Below are 23166 nucleotides of genomic sequence, written 5' to 3'. Positions count from 1 at the left end.
CTCCTCCTATCTCAGCCCCCAAAATGCTTGGCTTACCAGGCATAAGCCACCATGTTCACCAGTAGTAAGACTTCTGGATGAATCTACATCACAGTTCTATACCCAAAATACTTCCTAACCTTGTGAAGAGAATCTCACTTACTCAGCCACGATGCAAGCAGCTGCCTGGAATACCAGAAAAACTGACTCCATTCCAGCCACAAACAAGTCACCCTTTATGGATCAATCACTGACTCCTTAGCAAGTACCAAAAGCTTCAACTGGGACACCTCTGACTGTATATTACATCAACCATCCCAGACACCACCAGTGTCCACATCCAATGGAATAATAAAGAGAGAGAGAGTGACCTTAAAGAATCTAAACTACACTGTCTTTAACCAATGATACTACTTGGAATTCCGTTGCAGAATTTGCAACTGAAGTTTTAAGTTCCAGATAAAGAAAGAGACTTGGTTCCTTTGAAAAAATACATAATCTTAGCAGGAACACATCTAAAGGTATGAGGCACTTGAAGAGAAGAATATTGCTGAAAACTCCCCTCAGTCTTTTTTGTGTGCTCTGATAACCAGGTTTTCTCTACTTTGTTGCTTGTATGCCATAATTAGAGAAAAACCCACAAAATCAGAAAGGGAAGAGTGAATGAACTATATGACTCTCTGCACAAGCAAGTGCCGAGAGTGTGCTGCTGAAACCTCAAGAGGCAATCCAAGGTGGAGTCACCCAGCCTTTCCCCTGAAGGCCAGCCTAAGACCCACCTGCTCCCTGACTTAGCCCAGGACCAACTTCCTCCATGAAATCTTAAACTGCCTACTTTCTGGGGCTTATCATCACAGAACACTATTGCTAAATGCACATTTTAGAGATCATGACTCTACACCAGACTAACTGAAGATCATATGAATCCCAGAGTGAAACACTTGCCCAACATTAATAACAAACACACTCTCCAAAGTAGAGGAAGCATATTCCCATATTTATCTTCCTTTTTTGCTGTCTAGAACAATGTAAATAGAAGATAAATAAATACCAGCACACTCAGAATTCCATCTCATCCATACCTTCAGAAGTTGACTATGAATGTTAGGAAATGAGTGTATGTGGTAAGTAGTCTTAACATGTATTTACAATGTTAGGTTGATCCAAAAGCTAGAGCATTAAGTCATACCTTTGTAGCTATCCATGTTCATCAAGAGTTCTGCAATGCACTACAGTTTGTTCTCATTCCAATATCCTTATACTCAAGGATAATTTATACTCAATATCCTTACTCAAGGTAACTTGAGATAGCATCCCCATTTTTACATGAAATTGAAGAGAGAAATTAAGGTCTATGACTTGCTGCTTCTTAGTCATCAGGGAGATGCTACAGGTCTCAAAGCCTATTTAACGCCAAATTCCATTCCTTCCCTCTAACATAATGCCTTTAATGTTTAAAGATGTTCTCTGAATATGAACAGCTGTGCTACTGAGAACTACAGGACAGATTGTAAGAACAACTGTTTTCCCTCAACAGCAGTGTCAAGGCTACAAACCCCTGCCCTACATTGTACCCTTCTAGGGCTTTATGCATACCTGAAACTTTTTCTTGCTCCAAGAGCTTAGTGTACTGAGTGAAAATCTGTTCCTGGACTTTGCACACAGACCGTTTAATCTTTTCCCTGCGGGTCACCATGTAAGTGAGGTTCCGAACCTAGAATGTAGAGAATAAAGATTCTAAGTGAGCAATATGGTAACGATACTTAAGTGCTTTCATTTCTCCTTTACCTGAGACATACTGACCCGACTAGGTCCTTGACAGACATTTACAGAAATGCTTTAAGCATTTTACCCTACCACTAGAAGAATTCTGCTTATTTATTCCCTCGTGTCTGTAGCAGCCATGAAGTAACACTGGGGGAGTAGCAGAGATATGCACAATCCCACTGTTCCCCACCAGACTGCAGTGTAGAGACCCCCACTATCTAATCAGGACTTGCTGCCTTGTGCCAGAAAGCTCCGCTTACCATCCAATATAATCTTCCCAGAAATCTTATTGTGAATAGTCTAAGCAGTTATAAAGCAACCTCCCTGCATACTTGTATCAAGCGTCTTCCGGGTCAATGGCATAAGAGAACCCCTGCACAAAGTCCTCTGGAAGATCAAATGAGCTGCTTGGTCCACTGGATACAACTCTGCAAAATAGCCAGCCACTGCAGCATATTCCAGTGAGGTGTACAAATGCCTGGGAACTGTCCCAGCATCCCCAGCAAATCTCTGGATCCATGGATCACCAGTTTAAACCTGCTACTAACCTCATTCTCATTCTAGTTTGTCTGTAACGGAAAGACCAAGTGCTGAGATTCCCCACTCAGTCGGACATAAGACTTCTTTAAGTCACGTACACATGTATTAGTTTGTGGTCAGTAATCTAGGCTTTCAGAGTCAATATTCCCTACTCTTAAAGCCATCAGTCACCACTAAATACAAAAGAAAAGAATTAAGGCACTAAACCCCACTGACCCTTGGTCCTAGATTGCATGGGCCTAAAGACAGAACATCAAGTGTAGCCCATCACTTAACAGTTAAACCTTTCTTCAGGAAGATGCCCATAAAACCTCAGCCACCTCAGTGGAAGTGCAGAAGTGGGAAATGACAACATGCTCCCCACTGGCTATCATCAATGGTATGCTAAAAATACATCCTCCTTTTGAGCAGTCTTTTTTGTATCATGCTGTGAGTGAAAGTTCAAAGGTCACCAGCTGCTGCTCTGGCACAAGCCATGCAGTTTTGCACAACGGCTGATACGGTTATCCCCTCTCTGTATGAAAAAGGCCTTCAGACCTTTTTCCACCCTCACAATCCCAACTGTGCTCAAGGCTGGGACCTACATGAGACATGGGCCATTAAGGAAAACACTACCAGGCTTTGCTGACCCTAATGATTCACTATCAGGGACTTCCTGTCTCTATGTCTATAGTAATCACTTATTATTAATATTTATTAGAATAGGTTTCGATTAATAAAAGATTAAAAAGAAAACCATGCTCCTTGTCTGAATTAAATATAATGCCACTGGGTCTGCCTAACAGATAGCCACAATCCCAAGCAAGGAAGTAGGTGCTCTTTAGAGAAACACTAAACAACTTGGGACTGGAAGTGACTAACAGAATTTTCTCTTTGATAAGTAGTATAACAACCAGATGAGATTATGGGTGGAAACTCAGAAACAATCAAACCTAAACCCTCATCACAAATTCAAATTTTTGACAGCACACAGAAGCCAGCTTTCCATGAAGAATCTGATTTTTGGAAACATGAAATGGGCATTATAGTTTATGCTCACATTCAACTCAAAAAGCAAAAAGGCCATAATTTCCAGTTGTGATCTCTAAAGCCTAATTGATCTAGCTCTGGCTGACCACTATAGAGCTGAAACCCCCCAAGTAAACACAACAAACAAACAAAAGGAATTCTTGGCAGCAGTCTAGACAAGGTCTCTGCCCAGAGAGCTTGACCACTCAACCAATCTTGCCCAGTTCGCCTTCCCTCAACTGCTGGCAGCAGGCACCCCAAACCTACCATGCCTTGTCCCCTGACAACAGGATAAATCCAAGTCAACTTTCCCCTTAGAGCAAGTTCACAAGCAGAAACAACCCTGACCCCCACTCCAGTTTACACTTTTAAAGTTTCCAGAATGTTACTGTGCATCCTGAGAACAACCAGCAGGACAGGCAGGAATAGCTGCAGTGGATTTTCTGAGCCCTATGCAATGCCTGCCACATTAAAGCCTCACGTGCATTTTTGTTCATCAGACAACTGAAGTCTCATTGAGTTTTTAAAAAGTTCTGTTCCACTGAGTGACAAATGCGCAGGACTGTCCCCCAGTACTTGGAGCCTTTCCATACAAACTACAGGGAGTACAGAGGAAGTCTTTATCCAAGCTAGTGGTCCAGTGAGGTAGTCAGGAATCCCAGAGTGAGATGACAGTCTCCAGGACCTCAAAGTTCCACTCACCACATCACCAACCATCTCCTTTTAGAGCCTCCTGATACCTATTCCTGTCACGTAGCTTTCTTGCCCAGAACTGGTACCCAGGTGTGCAAGGCCCCTGAGGTGTTAATTTGCCAGAAAGAGCAATTAACAGAATCACTGAGTCACCTGCATGTGATGAGTGCTACTAACTTGTTCAGGAATGACCACATGCCTCCAGTCCAGGCATCTGTATGACTGGCTCGATTGCTTACTGTGTATTAATATTTCATAAAAATAGGCAGATCACTAACTTACTGAGAAGACAAGTTCATTGTAACGATGGATCTTTTCTTTTGTCATGCCTGCCCCAATAAGCCCTTGGTCAGATACACTTGTTTGTAATTGCAGAGCACTATACAACTCTCCAGGGCCTGGCATAGACGTCAGCTTTCAGATGGCCCCCATGGCAGAGGAGGAAAACATAACATGTCATTATAAATAAACCCATTTTAAACTGACACTGACTGCATTAAACCTTTAGACTTTTTAATAATGAATGTTAAGTAATGCCACACACACACACATACACAGGCACTGGTGCACACAAATCCTGATTTATTCCCTTAGGCATCATAGGCATTATTCTACTTAAAAGCAAAATGACAACTCCAAAAAGTTCAGAATTTAATTGTAAGTATATGTTAATCTCAGTAACTTAAATACAGAAAGAGTTAATACACCACAAGCATTTTCTACACTTTTATTCTGTGGTGATTGTGAAACAAAAACACAGTCAAAACATGAGATTTCTCACCTTCCCTCCCAAGAACTGTCTGACTCCATGCACCCCAATTACAGCAGTTGTTGGGTTAGGATGGTAGCTTTATCAACATAATACCCATTTACCCTGAATCCCTTTCTCCTCAGGAACACACCACAAGTGCATGTGGTTCTTTGAACTGTCCACCAGGGGGCGTGTGGGAGCCTCACCAACTTGCTCCCACTTCCCCTTAGCCTAACACCCACCACCTTACCCAGAATCCTAACAAGGGTCTAAAAAGGGACATCACAAGAAGCCAGCGTTAGATGATGCACTAAAAGGGCATCTAACGTGCACTTACAAATTCGTGCATGACCATCTCCAACAAGGTAGTGCAAGCCTCTGTGTGAGCTGATCTTTTTGGCCAAGTACATTTGCACTCTCCTGCCTACACTCTCATTTCAAATCATCTATGAGTCAGATCCTGTTGCCAAGCAGGTGATGAATCACTCCTCTCTAATAAGTGAGGGGCTTGAGGGAGATTTGCATTAGCTGTTTCAGGCCACTTGGGTGCCTTTCGGCACAGGCTGCTTCAGGCCAGACAACTTACATACCATCTCTGCCACACTAATGAATTGAATAGGTAGCTAGCAGTCAGGGGAGTAGGTGTGGAAGGTGCTGAAGACGCATCCCCAATTAGCCAGCCTTGGTCAAAAACCACCTACGGGAGCTGGAGGCTCTGGGGAGGACGGTCCACTCCTAATTATTCCTGCAGCAGGAAAAAAGGTCCAGCCGGGAACTCCAGAGATAATGGAGAGTGGGGGAGGCAGCAGGCAGCAAGCAGCTGAGAAGTGCCAGCAGCTGAGGCTGCAGACAGCCAACAGCCACGTAATCAGCAACCCAGGAGTGTGAGAAGCACGTGTGTGTGTATGTACGTAGTGGACAGAAATTGCTAAGGGCTCCACAGACAGACCCCAATGCCCTGTGCACCAGGAATCACACCCACACGCACAGACACAACCCAGAGAGGGATGCGCGCGCACACAATCACATACTATATGTACACAACCTCTGTGATTACTTAGCACCTCACTGCCAAGACTGTCTTCTGTAATAGGTGTGTGTAAGTCCGTGCACACACATCAGCACCCAGAGGCTGTTCTGCTCCACAACAGAGCTGGGAATGCCCCTGTGGATTAGCCTAGAAGCAAAGATGAGCCAATGGGAGGCAGTGCTTAGCTCTCTCTAATGAGCCTTTCATCAGCACCTAGGAAATGTCTCCCCAGGTTGAACAAGCAATTTTCCTACTGCTGCCCCATCCTCCATAATTCAGATACATCCCAGTTCTCAAAACCAGGCTGAGTCAAGCTCTTGGTCATGTTCCTGGTGCTCAATTCCCTCCAGCTCTACAAGGACAAGGGAATGGGATGAAGGTACACCCCATCTGATCTTGCAGAACAGTAAAGATTAATGGGAGAAATGACAAAGCAGCTCCCACACTGGCAGTCTTGCACACTGCAGTGAGTTTACCAGCCCATAAATATGTTCAACCAACATGACCTCATGCTGTAGCGTGTACAAGGATATGAGAGTAATGACTGGCTATCATCTCTAGGCAAGTGCCCGCCTCTTTACATCTTCTTCTCTAAGTCATTATAAGGTGTCAGTGTCAATCATTACCCTCTCCAGGTCCTGCCGCAGGTGCGTGAACAGCTGCAGCCTCCTAAACAAGACATCCTGCTCCCGCTTGGCTAGATTGTCCTCTTCGTCTTTCTTTGGGGTGATGAGGGGCTTGTTGAAGTTGATCTTCCTCTTCAACTTCCAGTACTGGTACAGGAAATCCACCACTTCCTCAGGCAGTCGCAGGGCCCTGGCCACATCCAGCAGGTTGACAAAGGTGTAGAACTCATCCTCCAGCTGCTGCAGCTTCTGCTTGCGAACACTCACACGGTGAGCCTCCTCTCGGTTCTGCTCCAGACTAGCAAGGGACTCCAGAGGGCTCTGGGGAGAAGACTCGGGGGCCCCATTCTCCTGGGCTGCTCCTTCACCCAGGTTCTCCTCGGGTTTCCTGTGTGAGCTGTGTTTGGGGCAGTAGGACTTGAATTTGACTTCATCGTTCTCTGCCAATATGGTCTTCATCTCCAGGCCACGGTCAAAAGCACAAGTCACATGGAAGGCCGTCCGGCAGTTCTTCACAGAGCACTGCAAACAATACATGGAGACAGTTACAAAGAGGTGGCAACAAGAGCCCCCACTGCTGGCCACCCCAGATGATGACAAAGGAACACTCACTGAGACAGAAAAGCTTGACAAAAATGAACAGGTTTGAAGGATGTCAGGGAACAATGCATGGTAAAACTTTCAGAGGCCAAACTATAAATTGCTCGAAACAGTCACAGCACTGAAATCTCAGAGGATGGGGAGGAGAGGGCTGTACAACTGGCTCCTGTCTGGGAGGGTGGCACAATCCCCAAGGGTATGCACTCTATGTACAGAGTATACTCTGAGGCCTTAATTTAGTTCTCAAAGACTTGAACTCAGTTTTATAAAAAAAATGTGAACAGCAATCCCCTCAGTACACACATTCCCGATCAGTTTTAAAAGACTATGAATCCTCAGTGCAACCCCCAACTCAAAAAGGTCCCAACCTAGGTAGGTAAATACAAGCAGACTTCCTGGAAGTAGCATCCAGGGATCACGCCAGAGGAAGTAAGAATGAGAGACAAGAGCCCAGGTCAGGAAGGATGAAGAAAGGTCTCCCTGCTGTCCAGAGTCACCACTGCATCAGAAGCTCCCTTCCTTTGGGCCCTAGGGAAGTCAGCACAGAGGCCAGGCCTCATCAAGATGCACTGAGCACTCTGCTCACCCCGCCTGCACAGGGCTACAATTTAGTGCCTTTGATCCAGACACAAGCCTCTGGCCAGCAGGAGCAAAGTGATTAACTTCTCCCGTCTGATCTCACTGAGCAAATCCCTAGAAAGAGGTACCTCTTGGAGGCTGAAGCCAGTCCCTTAAAAGCAACTGTATTGTGTGAGGCCAAGGGATCCCTGGGGCATGCCAGGCTGCACAGACAACCAAGGAGCTTGCGCTCCAGGCCAGCTGAAAAGCTTAATTAAACTCATTCAACAGATCTCGCCATCACATAACCACACAGAGTAGAGACTGGAACTGGGTTTCCCCCTCATCACTTCAGCATTTAAGATACAACTCCGTGCCAGCCACAATCTAATCCTTTACTGTAAAACTCCAGCCCCTTCACCACCCCCAATTCCAACCACCTAAAAGCATATGCACCATGATTAATCTGTACCTTTATAAATAACCTCAATTACAAGAAGCATGTGAAATCAGCTCTGGTGGCAGAACACACGCAGACACACCTGGCCACTCTCCTGAAAACACACTGCTTCTCCGCAGTAGCAGGAAGCCAAGCGGGAAGTGAAGCAGGAGCAGATGACTGAGGCAGTCTGTGTCTGCCTTAAACTACACTTAACCCAGGCATTCGAACCTTAAAGAGAAATGAGCTGCAGCGGAGTATTTATACAGGACTTTGAAAAGATGCCAAATGGCTTTCCTCTGGGCTTTCCTACTCGGGTTGACTCAGCAAACAGATGTTACAGAAACAGAAACCAGTCTTCCCAGCTGCAGACATTTCGGAGAGGAATTCTTTTAATAAAAATCAATCTATTCTGTGAAGATAGGAAAAGTCATCTGCCTTCCTTGGCCCCTTCTTCAAATTAATGCTCTGGGAAAAGAGGTCAATGGTAACAGAAATGTCCTTATAATGTCTTTCCTTGAAAGATAGACTGGGCTCTCATCTGCCTCCCATGAAACATCAATTAAGGAGTGGGGTTGCTGTGCTCAGAGAAGCTAACATAGGCACAGAACTGCCATTTCCCCTGGTATGCCACAAGTGTGTGTGTGTGTGTGTGTGTGTGTGTGTGTGTGTACATACACTGCACACATGCCACTCAAATCCTTTTTGCCAAAATTCATTTTAGTTTTCAACAGATTCTACTAACAAAAAAAAAAAAAAATCACATCTTAAGATCCCCAAAACCAAATCTCAGCTGCCCAGTGCCTGCCCTGATATTTTTTATGAATGTTTTTAGATGCCTGAACAACAGTAGAAACAGTAATAGTGAAAAGTAAAACCGCTTTGGGCTTGTTTAAGAAAATGCAAAAAGCCCACCTTTAATCCCAGCACTGGGAGGCAGAAGCGGGGAGCTCTCAAAGGCCAGCCTGGCCTACAGAGGGAGTTCCAGGACAGCCAGAGCTATAGGGAAACCCCATCTTGAAAAAACAAAAAAGAGGGGGAAAGAAGGAGAGGAGGGGAAGAGAGGGGAGAGAGGAGAAGAAAAAGAAAAGAAAAAAGGAATGAAGAGGAAAGGGGGAAGGGGAAGGGAAAGGAATGGAGAGGAAAGGAGAAAAAAATGTATTACCTGTCAGTGAGTTGGGTATCTTACTCAAAGAATCATTGCTCAACCAAAATATAGCGTATCCCACCAAATGAAGAATTTTTTTTTAAAGCCAGGGCCACAACTGTCAAGTCATGCCTGTGCCTATTGTATTCTCTACACTGAAAGCAGGTGCCCAAATAGTGTTTCTGCCCACCAGATTTCAACAACAAAAACAAAAACCCTGAAGAATCTGAGGCCTACTCGGGTCCCTGCCAGAGTCCAACGTGACCTTCAACACAGCATTCTAGGCCTCAAATCATAACTAGATATCAACATGAATCCCAGAAATCAATTACTCAAGAGTTTCAGACAACACACAGATACCATGTTCCCGTGACTTTCTGCACTTCCCTGTACCTGAACATACAAATGCAATATGTTTTTTACCTGCTGGCTGGCGTGTGTGCCCTCTACCCAGAGAGCTCTAGACTCTCCTCTCCCTCCCTCCCGGTGTAAAACCACAGGCCTGCCCAACACCTCAGCTACAGGCATCCCGAAGAGGGGGCCCCCGAGAACTTCTGGTCCGTGAAACTGGTCTGTGGTGATGAGACTACAGTGGAAGGCTAGACGACTCAAGTGCCACAGTCAAGAGTACCTAAGCCTTGGCTACAGTGGAAGGCTAGACAACAAGTGCCATAGTCAAGAGTAAGCATTGGGTTCTTACCAGGAATGTCTGCTTAGGGAAGAAGAGGCCACACCGATTGGAACTGCCTCCAAACCCAGGTGTATTTCCCAATAACCTAAGCTCCCCTCTCCTAACCCTCCAGTGCTGTGCAAGCCACTGCCCCCACCCTGCTCGCCAGCACAGAAGGAGGAAAACAAAGGCGCTCAGACTGAGCCATTGTTACCTGTATGGAGGCCCCGAATTTGTCATTGCAGAGGCTGCACAGAAGAGCCCACCGACTGCTGGGAATATGGGAGACCTTTGTGATGGGCTCCATCTTCTCAGGGCTGCCAATGCTTACCTGAAGATCCAAAATAGCCAGATGGGTATGACACAGATAATCAGAATCTTAACACAGACCTGCCTGAGGAGAGCCCCAGGGCCCAGCTCTGGACAAGCAGCAGGGAGCCCAGAGATGAGCCCCACTGATACCAGCTTGCCAGTCTATAAAAGCCTCTGTACAAGCTTTCACTTCAAAGTATCTGATAGCAAAGACAGCTATCTTATCGTAACACTTATCACTCTAGGAGCTGGAGAGATGGCTCAGGGGTTAAGAGCACTGACTGCTCTTCCAGAGGTCCTGAGTTCAATTCCCAGCAACCACATGGTGGCTCACAACCATCTGTAATGGGATCTGATGTGTCTGAAGACAGCTACAGTACTCATCATATATATCAAAAAAAATAAAATCTTTTTAAAAACTCAAGAATGACAAGAATCTTTAAGGATGAAAATTGCATTGTAAATGTATTTAAATAATAGAATGAGCCAAGAGATAAACCATGTTAAGTAGTATTATATCAGAACATGTAACTATATTAAAAGTAAAAATCTAGCAAGATAAATATGGAACAATGAACTGCAAACTGGTTAATACTAAACCAAAAGTTCCAGTGAAACTTCCACATAAATCATACCCAGGCAATTTTCCTCTGGAGGCAAAAAATGCAGCAAATCACACACCAAAAATACTGGAATTTAAATGACAAATGATATTCTCATCACAAGCCGTGCAAATTAAATTAGTTAAGGTCTGGGACTGGAAATAAATTAGACCAGACCTGGAATTAACAAGGTGGAAGCTGAGGAAGAATGTAAATAAAGCTCGCAGGAGTGTGGCCTAGGGCACTGTGGCACTGCACGTGGAGTTTGCCAAACACAACTGGCAGGGTCAGTAGCATGCCTACCCTCAGGACAGAGCCATGAAGGCGCCAGGCCTGGCCTGTGAGTGCTGTCAACTATGTGAGGGTTTCTAGAAATGGAAAATGGGGTGATCTGTGGACACCACCAACTGTAGCCCAAGCCATTGCTGTATCCAGGAAGCCCCGCCACAGACACTGCTCAGGATCAGCTTGGGGACAGAGGTGTGTAGGACGCAGCAGCTCTACAGCTGCCTGTGAGTCACTCCCACCCACCTGCCCAACTCCAGCTGAAAGCCAGGACCGTCAGGACCGTCTCAACTAAGATGCTGCCCAGGCTTACCTCGGGGATCCACAGGGCACAGCTGACATGGACCCACTTGGTCCCGCTGCGGGTAGGCTTCATAGCTCCGCCTTTCTTGGGACACAGCAAACATTTTGGCTGAACTCCCAGGGCACAGGTACGGCATAGCCAACTGCCCTCTGGCACCTTGAGGATTCCATAGCAAGCCTGTAAGGCCACAACAGAGCAACCAGGGAAGGAAAAAAGAGAAGACATGGTTCCTATTTGATCTTTGTCTATTTACTTTCTTACTTGTTTATTTATTTATGTGTATGGGTGTCTTGCCTCTATACATGCCTGTGCCACGTTTGTGCAATGCCCATGGAGGCCAAAAGAGGGTGCTGGATCCCTTGGAACTGGAGTGATAGCCGGCTGTAAACTGCCAATGTGGGCTCTAGGAATCTAGCCTTTGTTCTCTTGAAGAGTAGTCAGTGCTCTTACTGAAAGGCATCTCCCAGCCCCTATTTGTGAACTGAAAAACAAACAATCTAGAAGGATTTTCACAGAGCCACACCAAAGTAGACATGCCCATATCCACCTAATTGCGATCCTAACCAGAGGAAATACACCAGACTGCCTCCAAGGACCATGTGCCTGAGCTCCAAAGACATACTGCCTGTGTATTCAGCACAGGAAGTCCCAAGAACTTGAGAAGAAATAATTCTAAAATAACGAGTGCAGAAGAGACCCATCCATATGACGTTTCCAACACTGAGCAGCCGATGCTCAAACCTGGCAACACAAGGTTTTAAGAGGGTACGCACACCTCTCTCTACCTTCATGATGGGCGTGACACGGAATGAAGGCCAAGCGAAGCACCAAAGCCAAGGTGATAGCGGCTGGGCCACCAACTGAGCCCTGCTGCTCACACTGGACACACTCCTCCTACTCGACCAGACAGCCACAGGAAAACAACACTTCAAAATGAGAGTTGGGTTTCTTTCACTGATGTTTAAAACAAAGCCTGTTTTGCCCAAGTTGGCAAAATTACACAAGACAGCACAAACTGCAGAAATTAAGGCCCTTACAACTGAAATCATTATGCTGGTTTAAAGAAAGAAAAAGCAAATGTTTCAATAAGGGGAGTAAATAAACAAACCCACAGTGGTACCAGGAGTGCGCTCAGAGAGCCCTTTAAAACCCAGACGGTTTACAACTTTATCCTTAAATGAACTGGAAGTCAGGAAGTCACAGGAACCTGGCTCTATTTCTCCAGGCAGAAAAAGCACAGCCGCCACGAAATGTGAAACGCCCGGGACACAAGAAGGAAAGCACAAGGATGAGAGTGGAGCTCAGCAAAGAGATACTAACACAGCAGCCCTGGGAGCAAGCAAGCGCCGTGAGGCCACAAATAAGCCGCTGTCAACAAGTCTACCGGCAAAGCAATGTTCTTACAAATCGAAACAGTACTAGGAAGGCTTCAAACACCATGGCATTCTAGAGTTGCCTTTGAAGCGAGAATCTCATTTCCTGGGAAGACACATCTACACTAATAATGAAGTATGCCTTAAAGACAAACCATGAAGAATCTCACCAAAAGTAAAATGAAGTGTGTCGTGTCAAGAGCAGAAGAATCGGAAGCCAGAGTTATCAGGGCCAACTCTGCCACCCACATGCTAAGGTGTTGGCACGCAGCCCTGATGGCAGCTTACCCATTTCTAAAGCACAGAGCACAACTGGATTTCAAGCAGAACCTCTTAACAGAGCAAATGTCAGAAGACTTGAGGGTCACTAGGTCAATGAGAGGCAGCAGCAACTACAGCAGTCAAGTGGCCTCCCCTCACACACACCTCCACAGGGACTCCAAGGCCTCCCCTCACACACACACACACCTCCACAGGGACTCCAAGGCAGGGTAAGATGCCCTCTGGATACAAAACACACTAAAGCAAGCCATTACGGTCTGCCTCAAGATTCCCTGTGAGGAGGGGCTGAGACAGGACCAGAGCTGGTAAAGTCTTAGAGTTTTCTAAAGCCCTAGGGGCAAATTAGAGAGAAAGGGATAATCTGGATGTCCGAGTGTGGCAGTGAGCGTGTGTGACATCAGCACTCCACAGGCAGAGGCAGGAGGATGAGCTCAGTTGGAGGCTATGCTGGTCTATACACTGAGTTCCAGGCCAGCCAGGGCTATTTTAAAGAACAATAATAAAACACAAAGCTCAGATCGCCCGAGCAACTTTCTACTTTTTCCACGTCTTCTTAAAACTCAGTGTCACTGATGACCTCCCAGAAGAGTACTTCAAGACAGCTTTCTAAATCACGGAAGTACATGGTACACATGTCCCCACGCAAATCCACAACACTTTATTACTATATTCAACGTCAAATACGGAACTGACAGACAGCAATGCGGTTTAAAGCACTTGCTGCTCTTCCAGGACCCTAGTCTGGCTCACAGCACCTACATCAGATATCTCACAACCTATACGCCCAACTCAGGGAATCCAACTTTAACTTCCTCCAGCAATCTCGCGCGCACGCGCGCACACGCACACACACACACACACACACACACACACACACACACACACACACACGCACGCACACGCACACACGCGCACACACACACACACACACACTACAAAATAACAATAAATCTGTTAAGTTACATGAGCGGTAAGAAGCCCCTGTGTCTGTGCTTAAGCTTTCTAAAGTACCCAGTGTCCACCTTCACTGAAGGAGAGTGGCAAGCACCCAGCAAGGTGGTTCTACTGCCACCTTTAAATAATGCTCAAGAAAAGGGAGTTAGAGATGGCTCAGCAGTTAAGAGCACTGACTACTCTTATAGAGGACCCAGGTTCAGTTCCCCGCAGAGACACAGTGTCTTACAACCATCTATTAGCTCTAGTTCCAGTGGAGATCCCTGATGTGCTGACCTGTGGGCACCAGTCATCCACGTGGTACACAGACATACACACTTGCAAAATGTTCATACACATAGAAGTAAACGAAATCTAAGATGAAAAGTCAAAGGGGTGCCTGACCCCCCTTCGATAACTAAGCTTATGTGTGAACACATTAACGCTCTGGTTTCTCCCCCGGGAGACAGGCTGAGGACTTCACCGCCACCTGAAAACAGCTGCTGACATGCAAGTATTTGGACCAAGACCGCACTGTGTAGGCAGGCACCTAATCCAACAGGACCAGGACTGTGTAGGAACATAGCCCTGTTTAGACGGACACACAGGAAAGACACATGAGCACTAATGGTGGCTACAAGCCAAGCACCAAGGACGGACAAGAATCCACCATTAGCTAGGAAGAGACAAGGAAAAACAAAACTCTGAGTTCCAGAGGCACCTTCTGTTGTTCTGTTTAACCACCTCTGGCGTGGCTTTGTTTTTCAGTGTTCCCAGCTGAACCACAGTGCGTCATGTTGTAAAGGTAGAGACCCAAGCCCTGGGATTACGGTCAGAGCAAGACTTTCCTAATCCACAACTGTGGGATGTGGCTCCATTAGGAAGCACCCTGGACTTCAGGCAGAAGTACAGGCTGGCTGACAGGCTCAGCCCAGAAGTGCATGCAGCTTCTCTCTGGGCTCTGCTGCCCCACTTACCTGGTGCACACAGATGTTACACTTGTCACAGAATACCATCTCGTTGCCATCCTCACCATCAGGCGACTGGCAGACGTCACAGACCACGTCTTCATCGTATTCAATCCCCAAGCCCTCTTCTGTCTCTATGGCATGATTCATATTGTCATAGCATCGCTGTTCAAACTCCTCCAAGACCCTTTCCATGGTGTACTCATCCAACTCAGGCATCCCTGAAGGAAAACACCACAGATCTCACCTGAGTATGTGCACATTAATAGTTATTATAATGAAACAACACTGGTGTGTTTAAACTCCCAAATAAAATATAAAAAAAGGTAACTGAGTGCCAGAGAAATTCCCACTCTATGACTCTTGAGGCCAGTCCACAGATAACACCTCCATTCCTTATGGAAGACACAACAGAGAAGCAAAACAATTTCCCCCACAGCATCCTAGGATATTACATGCACACACTATTAAATGTTCCTTCCCACTATTGCCTACACCAGTCTGACTTAGAAAGCCAGGACTACATATTCTGCTGTTTGGGTTTTATAGTTTTGGTTTTGGGTTTTGTTTTGCTTTTAACTTTTCTTTTGTGCTACTTAAAAGGGTTCCCTGAAGCAGATTTCACAGCAAATGTCCTAAAGTCTTTAACCAACTTATCCCTCCCCACTTTGAATTCACCCAACTGAAATGCATAGTTAATTAGATCCATGAAAGGCAAACACAAGGAAGTGTCTGGAGTAAAGAAGTCAGTTCATTATTAGTTAAATAAAACGCAATATACTCCTTTCTACCAGCAAATAACTTGAGGGAGAAAGAGGATGACTCAGTGGCCAAGAGCAGGTACAGCAAAGGACCTGAGCTGGACTCCCAGCACCATGTCAGAAGGTTTACCACTGCCTGACTGTGACTCCAGATCCAAGTCTGAAGACTCTTCTGACCTCCCCCTGCATCTGCACACACCCAGACACATACATATAATTCAAATAAATCATAAATAAAATCATGAAAGTCGCTATTGTGGCCTTAGTAATGGTGAGGAAAGCGCTATTTTCTTCTATTTGCAGATGTTCTCCCAACTGCCTATAAGGAAAGCCCTTGTACAGAAAGGAGTCCTAAAGAAAGTCAGCGTCTGGCATGGTGCTCATGCCTGCAACACATGAAGCCTATGATAATAATGAGTTTCAGGCCAGTTTGAGCTATGCTAGAAGACCTGGAAGGGGGTGCAAAAGGGTGGGGGGAAGGGAAGAATATAACTCAAGCCTGTAACTTACATGCATTATTATAAAAACACCACATTTTCAAGTTTTAAGATTTTGGAGATGAGCTGGAAAGCCTCAGAAGTTAAGAACACTTGCTGCTCTTACAGAGAAACAGAGTTCACTTCATAGCACTAATGTAGGGCAGCTCACAACCTTCTGTAACTTCAACTCCAGGGAAACCAGCACCCTCTTCTGAACTCCATAAGCACCCACATGCACTCACAGCTGTCCTGCACTCAAAGCTGTCCTGCACTCAAAGCTGTCCTGCACGCACAGCTGGCTTACACTTGCAGCTGCCCTGATCTCCCTGATCTCACAGGTGTCCTGCTCTCACAGCTGTCCTGATCTCACAGCTGTATACTCACATGCACATACACACAGAGATCAACCTTTACTTTAATGGAGAATGTATTGAGAGTGTAAAGTTGTAAGCACTACAGCCATCCCATCTGGGAAGCAACTAAGTAAATGATGAAATGTTTAACAGGGTGCTCCGCGCTCCCCCGCAGTGCCTCCTAACTAGTGTGGATACATCTGACTTTGCTTTGCCTTCCAAATAACCTTTACCAGAGAAAGGTGAACAGCAGCTGGGACAAACATCTTTAAACTTGTGTTCAACCTGTGTCAAAGGACATGATTAGTTTAAGTTAACTAATGCCCCAGACAAGTGAGTTCTTAGTATTTAAACCAATGCATTGCCAGTCTTTAGGCTGGGTCTTGGGACAGGATCCTGAACTGGACACCTACAACTTGCCAAATGTTTCAGTCTTCTGGGTGGTTGTATACAGACAGTGTATTAAGCATTTGGCCAGTTCAAAAGACAAAACTGAATCTTCTACAATGACATACTACACCATTCAGTTACAGGAGATCCCCCAAAGCCTTTTCAACAGATTTTAAAGCCACAACTGGCTTGCTACTGTTCTGACCACTAATACTTAAAGCAGGGAACTAGAACAAGAAAATCTACTTTGTCCACACATCTCAGTAACTAAGACGTAGAAAATACCAAGGTTCCGAGCTCAGTCATGGTCAGTCCAGTCAACTGGCTGGTGAGCTCAGCAGCAGGAAACACTGCTATCAGAGTCCAGGCTGGATGTCTTCCACACCAAGTCCACTGACACGCAAGAAAAACCTTTATAAGAACCCTGGGGAAGGAAGGCTGGAACATAAGGACATCCCAGCCTCCACACCATGAAATTCGGGTAACGGAGGTCTGAAGGTCCAACTGGCAGAGGTCGGTCCAATCCAAGTCAGGGCTTTTAGCCAGGATCACACTCAAATAAAGCCAGGAAAGAGTTAAAGAGGTGAAAACAAGTAGGTAAGACTTTGTAAGGCTGAGAAACAGCAGGCTGCAGGTGGTTAAAAAAAAAAAGTGAGACTTTGGGATCACAGCAGTAAATTGGAGCAAGGCACTGGCCCAGTCCTGCTGATTTCCCTGGGCTGCAGTTCCTGTATGGTAAGTAAGGGCAGAAGCAGGTGGGGACAGGAATTCAAGTCACTGCAGGCAAAGCAAGCGAAGCTTCTGCCCCATGGAACCGTCCCTCGGTTCTCCACTACTCTAGGAGCCCTGAGTGGACTCTGTGTCTCATTGCAAGTGCCAAGGCCACACAATCAATCTGGTCTCCAAAGAGCTGGGACTCTGAGGTGACAGGAGTAGCTGTAGCCAAGTAAGCTCCAACCTCTCACGGGACTCTGGATGAGTCACCGTAGACTAAACCGCCCTCTCTCCAATGTGAGTTAATGAAGTAGCAGTCTCACCCATCTCCTTAAATTCTTCATTGGTTAGTTCCAGCCACGCAGTGTCCATATCATTGAGGTCATACCGACATACGCTGTCTGCCAGTGTCCGGATATCAACGTAGCCCAACGCTGGGGGCTCAGAGCCAGATGATGCGATGTACTTCTTGGGCCTGATGAACATGAGAGACTTCTCTTCAGACACAACCCTGGTTAAGAAGAAAAGAAGGAGCCAGATTACCCTTTCTGTACGGTAGAAGAAACTGTCAGAGGCCAAGAGCAACTTCCTCCTCCACCCCTCAGCCCAGACCATCCCTATGTTCATACAATCTAAGGGTTTAAAGCCAAATGTCAACAACACATCAGCTAGAAATCTCTAAAATACCCAGAATGGAAGTAACAGATGCCACAGTCTTCCAAAGCCATTTCTTCCCCAACACACCACCCTACCACGTCTCCATGAGTCTGCTCCCAAACTGAAAAAAAATAAATAAATTTTTTAAAAAAAAGCATTTCAAGGGTTGGTTTCTAAATCCCTTTCCATTATTGGTGCTTGTTCTTTCCCCCTGGAAGTTGTCAGAACAGGAAAGAACTTGCTAATAAGCACTGAGTTCTCAGGAACAGAGATGGCAGGAACAAGCGACAAGCTGGATGTGCACAGCACACGCTGACGACCACAAGGGACACCTCCGAATTCTCACCTTCCAAAAAGACTGAGCAAGAGCTCTGGGCTGTTGCCATTCCTTTATTCTAAGAGCCAGAGCCTACGCTCCATGAATATATGGCTCCAGACAATTCCTCTACCACCACTCCCTTCCGACCTGTGAACACCCGGAGAACTCCACCTCACCTCACCCCAGCCAGACTAGGGACAGCATAAAAAGAGCAAAGCAGCTTGGGCTGGGAGCCAAGTGTCTCAGCCCATTAGAGGCTCTATGGTCACAGTCCTTCCATATCTGTTTTTAACCACATGCATTCACGCATCAGCAGAATGCCCAGAGTTCATAGGCTTATCACCTTGGAATTGACAAGAAGAACTTATCTGTGTGACCGAGATGGGCAAACTGAAGGGATTTATTTCTCCTACTTGAGCAAGAACAGGTATCAAGTGAAAAGCTCCAGTCTCTCTATCAAGGCATTTCCATCCGACTTGGCACTACACAGGCTTCCTAGACCTGCTGGTGCTGGTCAAAAGGTACCATACCCCCCCTAAGCCCCGCTTCACAGGCCACGACCCTCGTCTGAAGAAGTAGGTGACTCCTGGTGGTCACCTATGTCAGTCTAGCCATGGTATACTATCATATAATTTGAACAGAGATCCCAAAATGATGGTAATCAAACCAATCTAGTATCTAAGGAGACATGGAGTTAAAGACCAAGAGGTGAATTTAGTCCATTCTTGTCCATGGTATGAGAGGCTATTTCACACAGCAAGGAGCCAGATGCTGGCAGAGCTATCGGGCACTCCATCCTCTCAGAGGATACACTACGCAGAAGTGGGAAAAAAGGTACCAACTCGACACAGCCTGTCCCAAAGGAACATCGAGGACATGCTGGGAGAGGTGAGTGACCCGGCAGGAAATCAAGAGGAAGCAGCGCACTTGGAAAGAGCCTATCCACAGCTCAAATTCCTGACACTGTGCAATTGTGACACTGTGCAATTGTCGGTCTCCTCCGTCCCTGTCATCTCCTAAAATACAATCCGCCACGGCAGGAAGCACCAAGGCCACGCAGCTCCCACAAAGCCACTCTTCGAAGTGACATAGAATGCAGAGAGAGACAGCCAGCAACATCAGACTTCGCCCAGCCAGTCATTCCCAACAACATCTTGGACCGTCTATTCTCCAGTAAGAGGGCAGCACCCCCTGCGATAATGTGCTATGTTCAGAGGCCACTGCCCTCTGACTCACCGCCCTCAGCGCCTGGCTGTTTCTGCATTGCTGCCTCTTGTGAGGCCTCATGTTACTGCACTGCTAACTCCAGAACTGTCTCCACTCAGCCTCTGTGCCTAGAGGCAGGTGAGTAGAGAAGCACATGTCTCTCTTCAGGGTGCCTACCTGGCCACGGGCTGTGGAATGGTCCCTGGGCTCACAGGCACCTGGACCCCTTTCTCCCATTCCTGTCTCCAGGGATCGGCCAGCACGTAGTACTCATCCGGGTTCAGCTGGTAAGAGTCATGCAACTTCATGGCAGTGATCAGGTCGGTCCTAAACACCTGGGAAGAAGAGGAAGGAACAGTGGCATTTGCGTTCATTTCAGAGCTTCGGCAGCTGCAAGGTCACCATGGAGCTGCCTGGAACAAGGTCACGGTATCAACAGAGCAAGTCTGCTCCGTTACAGAAACCCTCCACCTGCCACTCCTTTCCCCTCACCCAGGACTGATGTGACTCCAGCTCCCTCAGCCGACACAAGCAGAAGGTGCAGTGACTAGATCAACTGTCGTACCAAACACTACTGCTCCCCTCTCCAAGACCTCTCAATTCACTAAGGCTGTGGAACTCAGGCTTCTGGAAATCCTTCAGGGAGCAACAAGCCACTCAGGAGTGCTCTTTGGAGCCCATGTTTAAAAGCAAAACTTCATTAGCCAATTAACCTCAAGGCAAAATCTAGAACCACCCGGTAGAGGTCACTGTCTTCTAACCAATCTGCTAAGAAGTGGCCAGTCTCCTGAGGTGCTAGCAGGTGGGGCAGGGGACACCAGTCAGAAGTGCAGGCCTGCAAACATCTAGGAGTGAGACACTTGAGCACTGTGGTGCCACACTGGATGCCATAACTTCAACCCTGGAAGCAGTTCCTGTGGAGAGACAGAACCTTGTCTTCACCACCATCAAGACTCAGCTCGAGTCTGCCTTCCAAGGAAGCACCCTAACTCATCACAAACTGCAGGGAACAGCACCAGCTTGGGCTCCCCTGTGGACTTGTGGGCCCCTGGCATCCAAATCAACAAGGCTGAGGGACTGTACAGCACTCCCTGCCTGGCAGCAGGGCTACACAGCTGTTTCACTCTCCAGCCTTCCCCTCAGCTCACCAACATCTGAGGATGTGTGTACGAGGAAGCCGTGTCATGTATCACAGAGGAGCCTGGATCTGTTTGCTGTGCTCAGTGTACACAGCCACGAGGATATACTCCCTCACTTAGGACAGGAAGCTCTTTCTTATGCTGCTAAGCATGGGTCACACTATTCACTTGTTGGCTCTTCAGGCTGGTGTTCTCTTTAATAAACTTCGTCTTATGAAAGTACGGGGTAGGGTCAAAATAAAAAGGTCACTTCTCTGGCTGTCATTTTCAATACTGGACTTGTCCCAGAATGTCACTCTTAACATCTCTAGTCCCATTAAGCCTGACTATGGACCTTCTGCAAAAATCTCACCATGAGACAAAAGCTCTTGGCTGGTCCTGGTGATAAGCCTAGAACAAGCCAACCCCAAGCAAAAGGCCTTTAAGGTCAAAGCTGAGTCCACACCAAGCAAATCAGGTAAAACAGCGCCCAGCTAAGCTGTACAACAACACACACACACACACACACACACACACACACACACACACACACACAAAAGCAAACTTTCCAAAGAAAGGAAATCAGACTGAGGAAGGAGATGAGAAACAGTGGCTCCATTCCTACAGACCTGGGAGAGGCCCTGGCCCAAAGCTCAGGTGCCAGAGTAGACACCAAGGGCGGGCGGGGGTGATGGCTACCCGAGGGCTTTACATACAAAGCAGTTTACACTCAGAAGATTTGACACAGACCAGACAAGGACAGGGTGTCGTGCCTGCTGCTCAGAGAGCTCCAATCCCACTCCCAGGCTGAAATAACAGCAGTACAGTATGGACACCAGAAGGGTGTAGTTAGCAGTTAGAGCCAACTCTGGACTTAGTGGAAGAATTAAATCCAGGAGCAGAGGCGTTCTGATGTCTTACAAATTCAAGTGCACACTGTAGGTCAAAACAGAACAAGGCCAGTGGCGTTGGCCACAACAGCCGACCGTGAGTGCTTCCTGGAACAGTCTCTAGTGCTTTCTGGCAGGGTATGTTACTCCATCACCAAGAAATCCTCCGCTCCTGGACAAGGCACTCTCCAGTTATACGAGGGCAGCATGGGAAGGGACTCTGAGAAACACCTGTCGCTGTGGCCATCACGCCATAAGCCAACTGAGGTCATTCCACAAACAGTGCAATGCCAAAAGAACTTTCCCACAGCTTACCCTGAGAACCTCGACAGGCTGATACACCTGGGTCTCAATGCCCAGAGCCTAGTGATGGCCGCAGAGAAAGCGGGTCTCAGGACAACAGGGGCCCCTAACCAACCGAGGCCGGCTGGGAGATGCCTTTAAAAACGATTTTAGCAGGGAAATGAACAACGAAATGTAGGGCACCAGGGAAACATAAAATGTAAAAACAAATTGGGAAAGATGGGGAAAGCCTTAAGCATAATCCCCAAAACGAAACTCCCAGAATCACATTGGGTTGTTGCCAAATAAGCCACAAATTCATGGCTAAAACTAACTTGAGGCTGGCAGTGACTTGGCAGCAGCAGAACCCGCTCATGTCCTGGCCAGAGGAAAACTTGTTGGGAGCCAGCGAAGATGGAACAGGAAAGGAAAAAAAGAATACAATTAATAATAATAGCTAACATTCACTGTGCACAATATACGTGTCACATGCTTTGCATGTTCGAGCCTATGTGTATTAATTAGCCCACTTATTCCTGCAACAAGGCACACATCTGCTTCTCACCATCTTGCTGGGGTATAAAGTGGGGCACATGCCCAGACCTGCACAGCATGAGGCAGGCATGTGGGCAACAGGTTCGCATGCACACTTATGTACAGCACACATGATCAAGACAAGCAAACATTCAGAAGTACCTCAGAAGGCTTTCGATCTTCAGGTCTAGAGCAGGTACTCCTCCCTTGCTGGGATCGAGAATGCTGGGACCAAGTCGTTGACAAGCCTGAGGAAACAAACATTCAAACAGGAACCATTTAAAAAAAAACAAACACAGGGTCAGTATCTCAGCAGCAATGTGCTGCTAGTTGCACAAGCACAAGAACCCTAGTCCAGGTCCCCAGCATCCACGTAAAAACTAGCATGGTAATGATAAGACTCTGAACTTCAGAAGTTAAGTGAGAGGCCCTGTCTCCAAAAGCAGGGTGGAAGACAACAGAAGACATTCTATCATCAACCTCTGGTCTCCGCACCTGTCTACACATCCTCACACAGCACACGAAACAAACACACAAACAAAAAGGCACAGGTCACTGAGATATCACGTGGTTCTTCCCCTACAAGAAACGTCCAA

The 23166-nt window shown here is 46.7% G+C and overlaps 1 protein-coding gene across 6 annotated transcripts in view; it reads right to left on the bottom strand.

The window, feature by feature from the left end:
- Nucleotides 1–23166, bottom strand: part of Jade1 (jade family PHD finger 1) — a 61584-nt gene that overhangs the window by 5392 nt on the left and 33026 nt on the right. For all 6 annotated transcript variants that reach the window (XM_031376702.1, XM_031376699.1, XM_031376700.1 and 3 more), the window contains exons 3-10: nucleotides 22733–22818; nucleotides 19924–20081; nucleotides 17888–18075; nucleotides 14877–15088; nucleotides 11321–11488; nucleotides 10023–10139; nucleotides 6395–6916; nucleotides 1576–1693 (exon numbers count right to left, since the gene is read on the bottom strand). In XM_031376702.1, coding sequence (XP_031232562.1) covers nucleotides 1576–1693; nucleotides 6395–6916; nucleotides 10023–10139; nucleotides 11321–11488; nucleotides 14877–15088; nucleotides 17888–18075; nucleotides 19924–20081; nucleotides 22733–22818 — 1569 coding nt within the window. The remainder of the gene's footprint in view (nucleotides 1–1575; nucleotides 1694–6394; nucleotides 6917–10022; nucleotides 10140–11320; nucleotides 11489–14876; nucleotides 15089–17887; nucleotides 18076–19923; nucleotides 20082–22732; nucleotides 22819–23166) is intronic.

Source organism: Mastomys coucha, unplaced genomic scaffold (assembly GCF_008632895.1).
Source record: "Mastomys coucha isolate ucsf_1 unplaced genomic scaffold, UCSF_Mcou_1 pScaffold17, whole genome shotgun sequence".
Lineage (NCBI taxonomy): Eukaryota > Metazoa > Chordata > Mammalia > Rodentia > Muridae > Mastomys > Mastomys coucha.
Note: the sequence above shows the minus strand (reverse complement) of the source record. Positions and strands in the feature narration are given on the sequence as shown.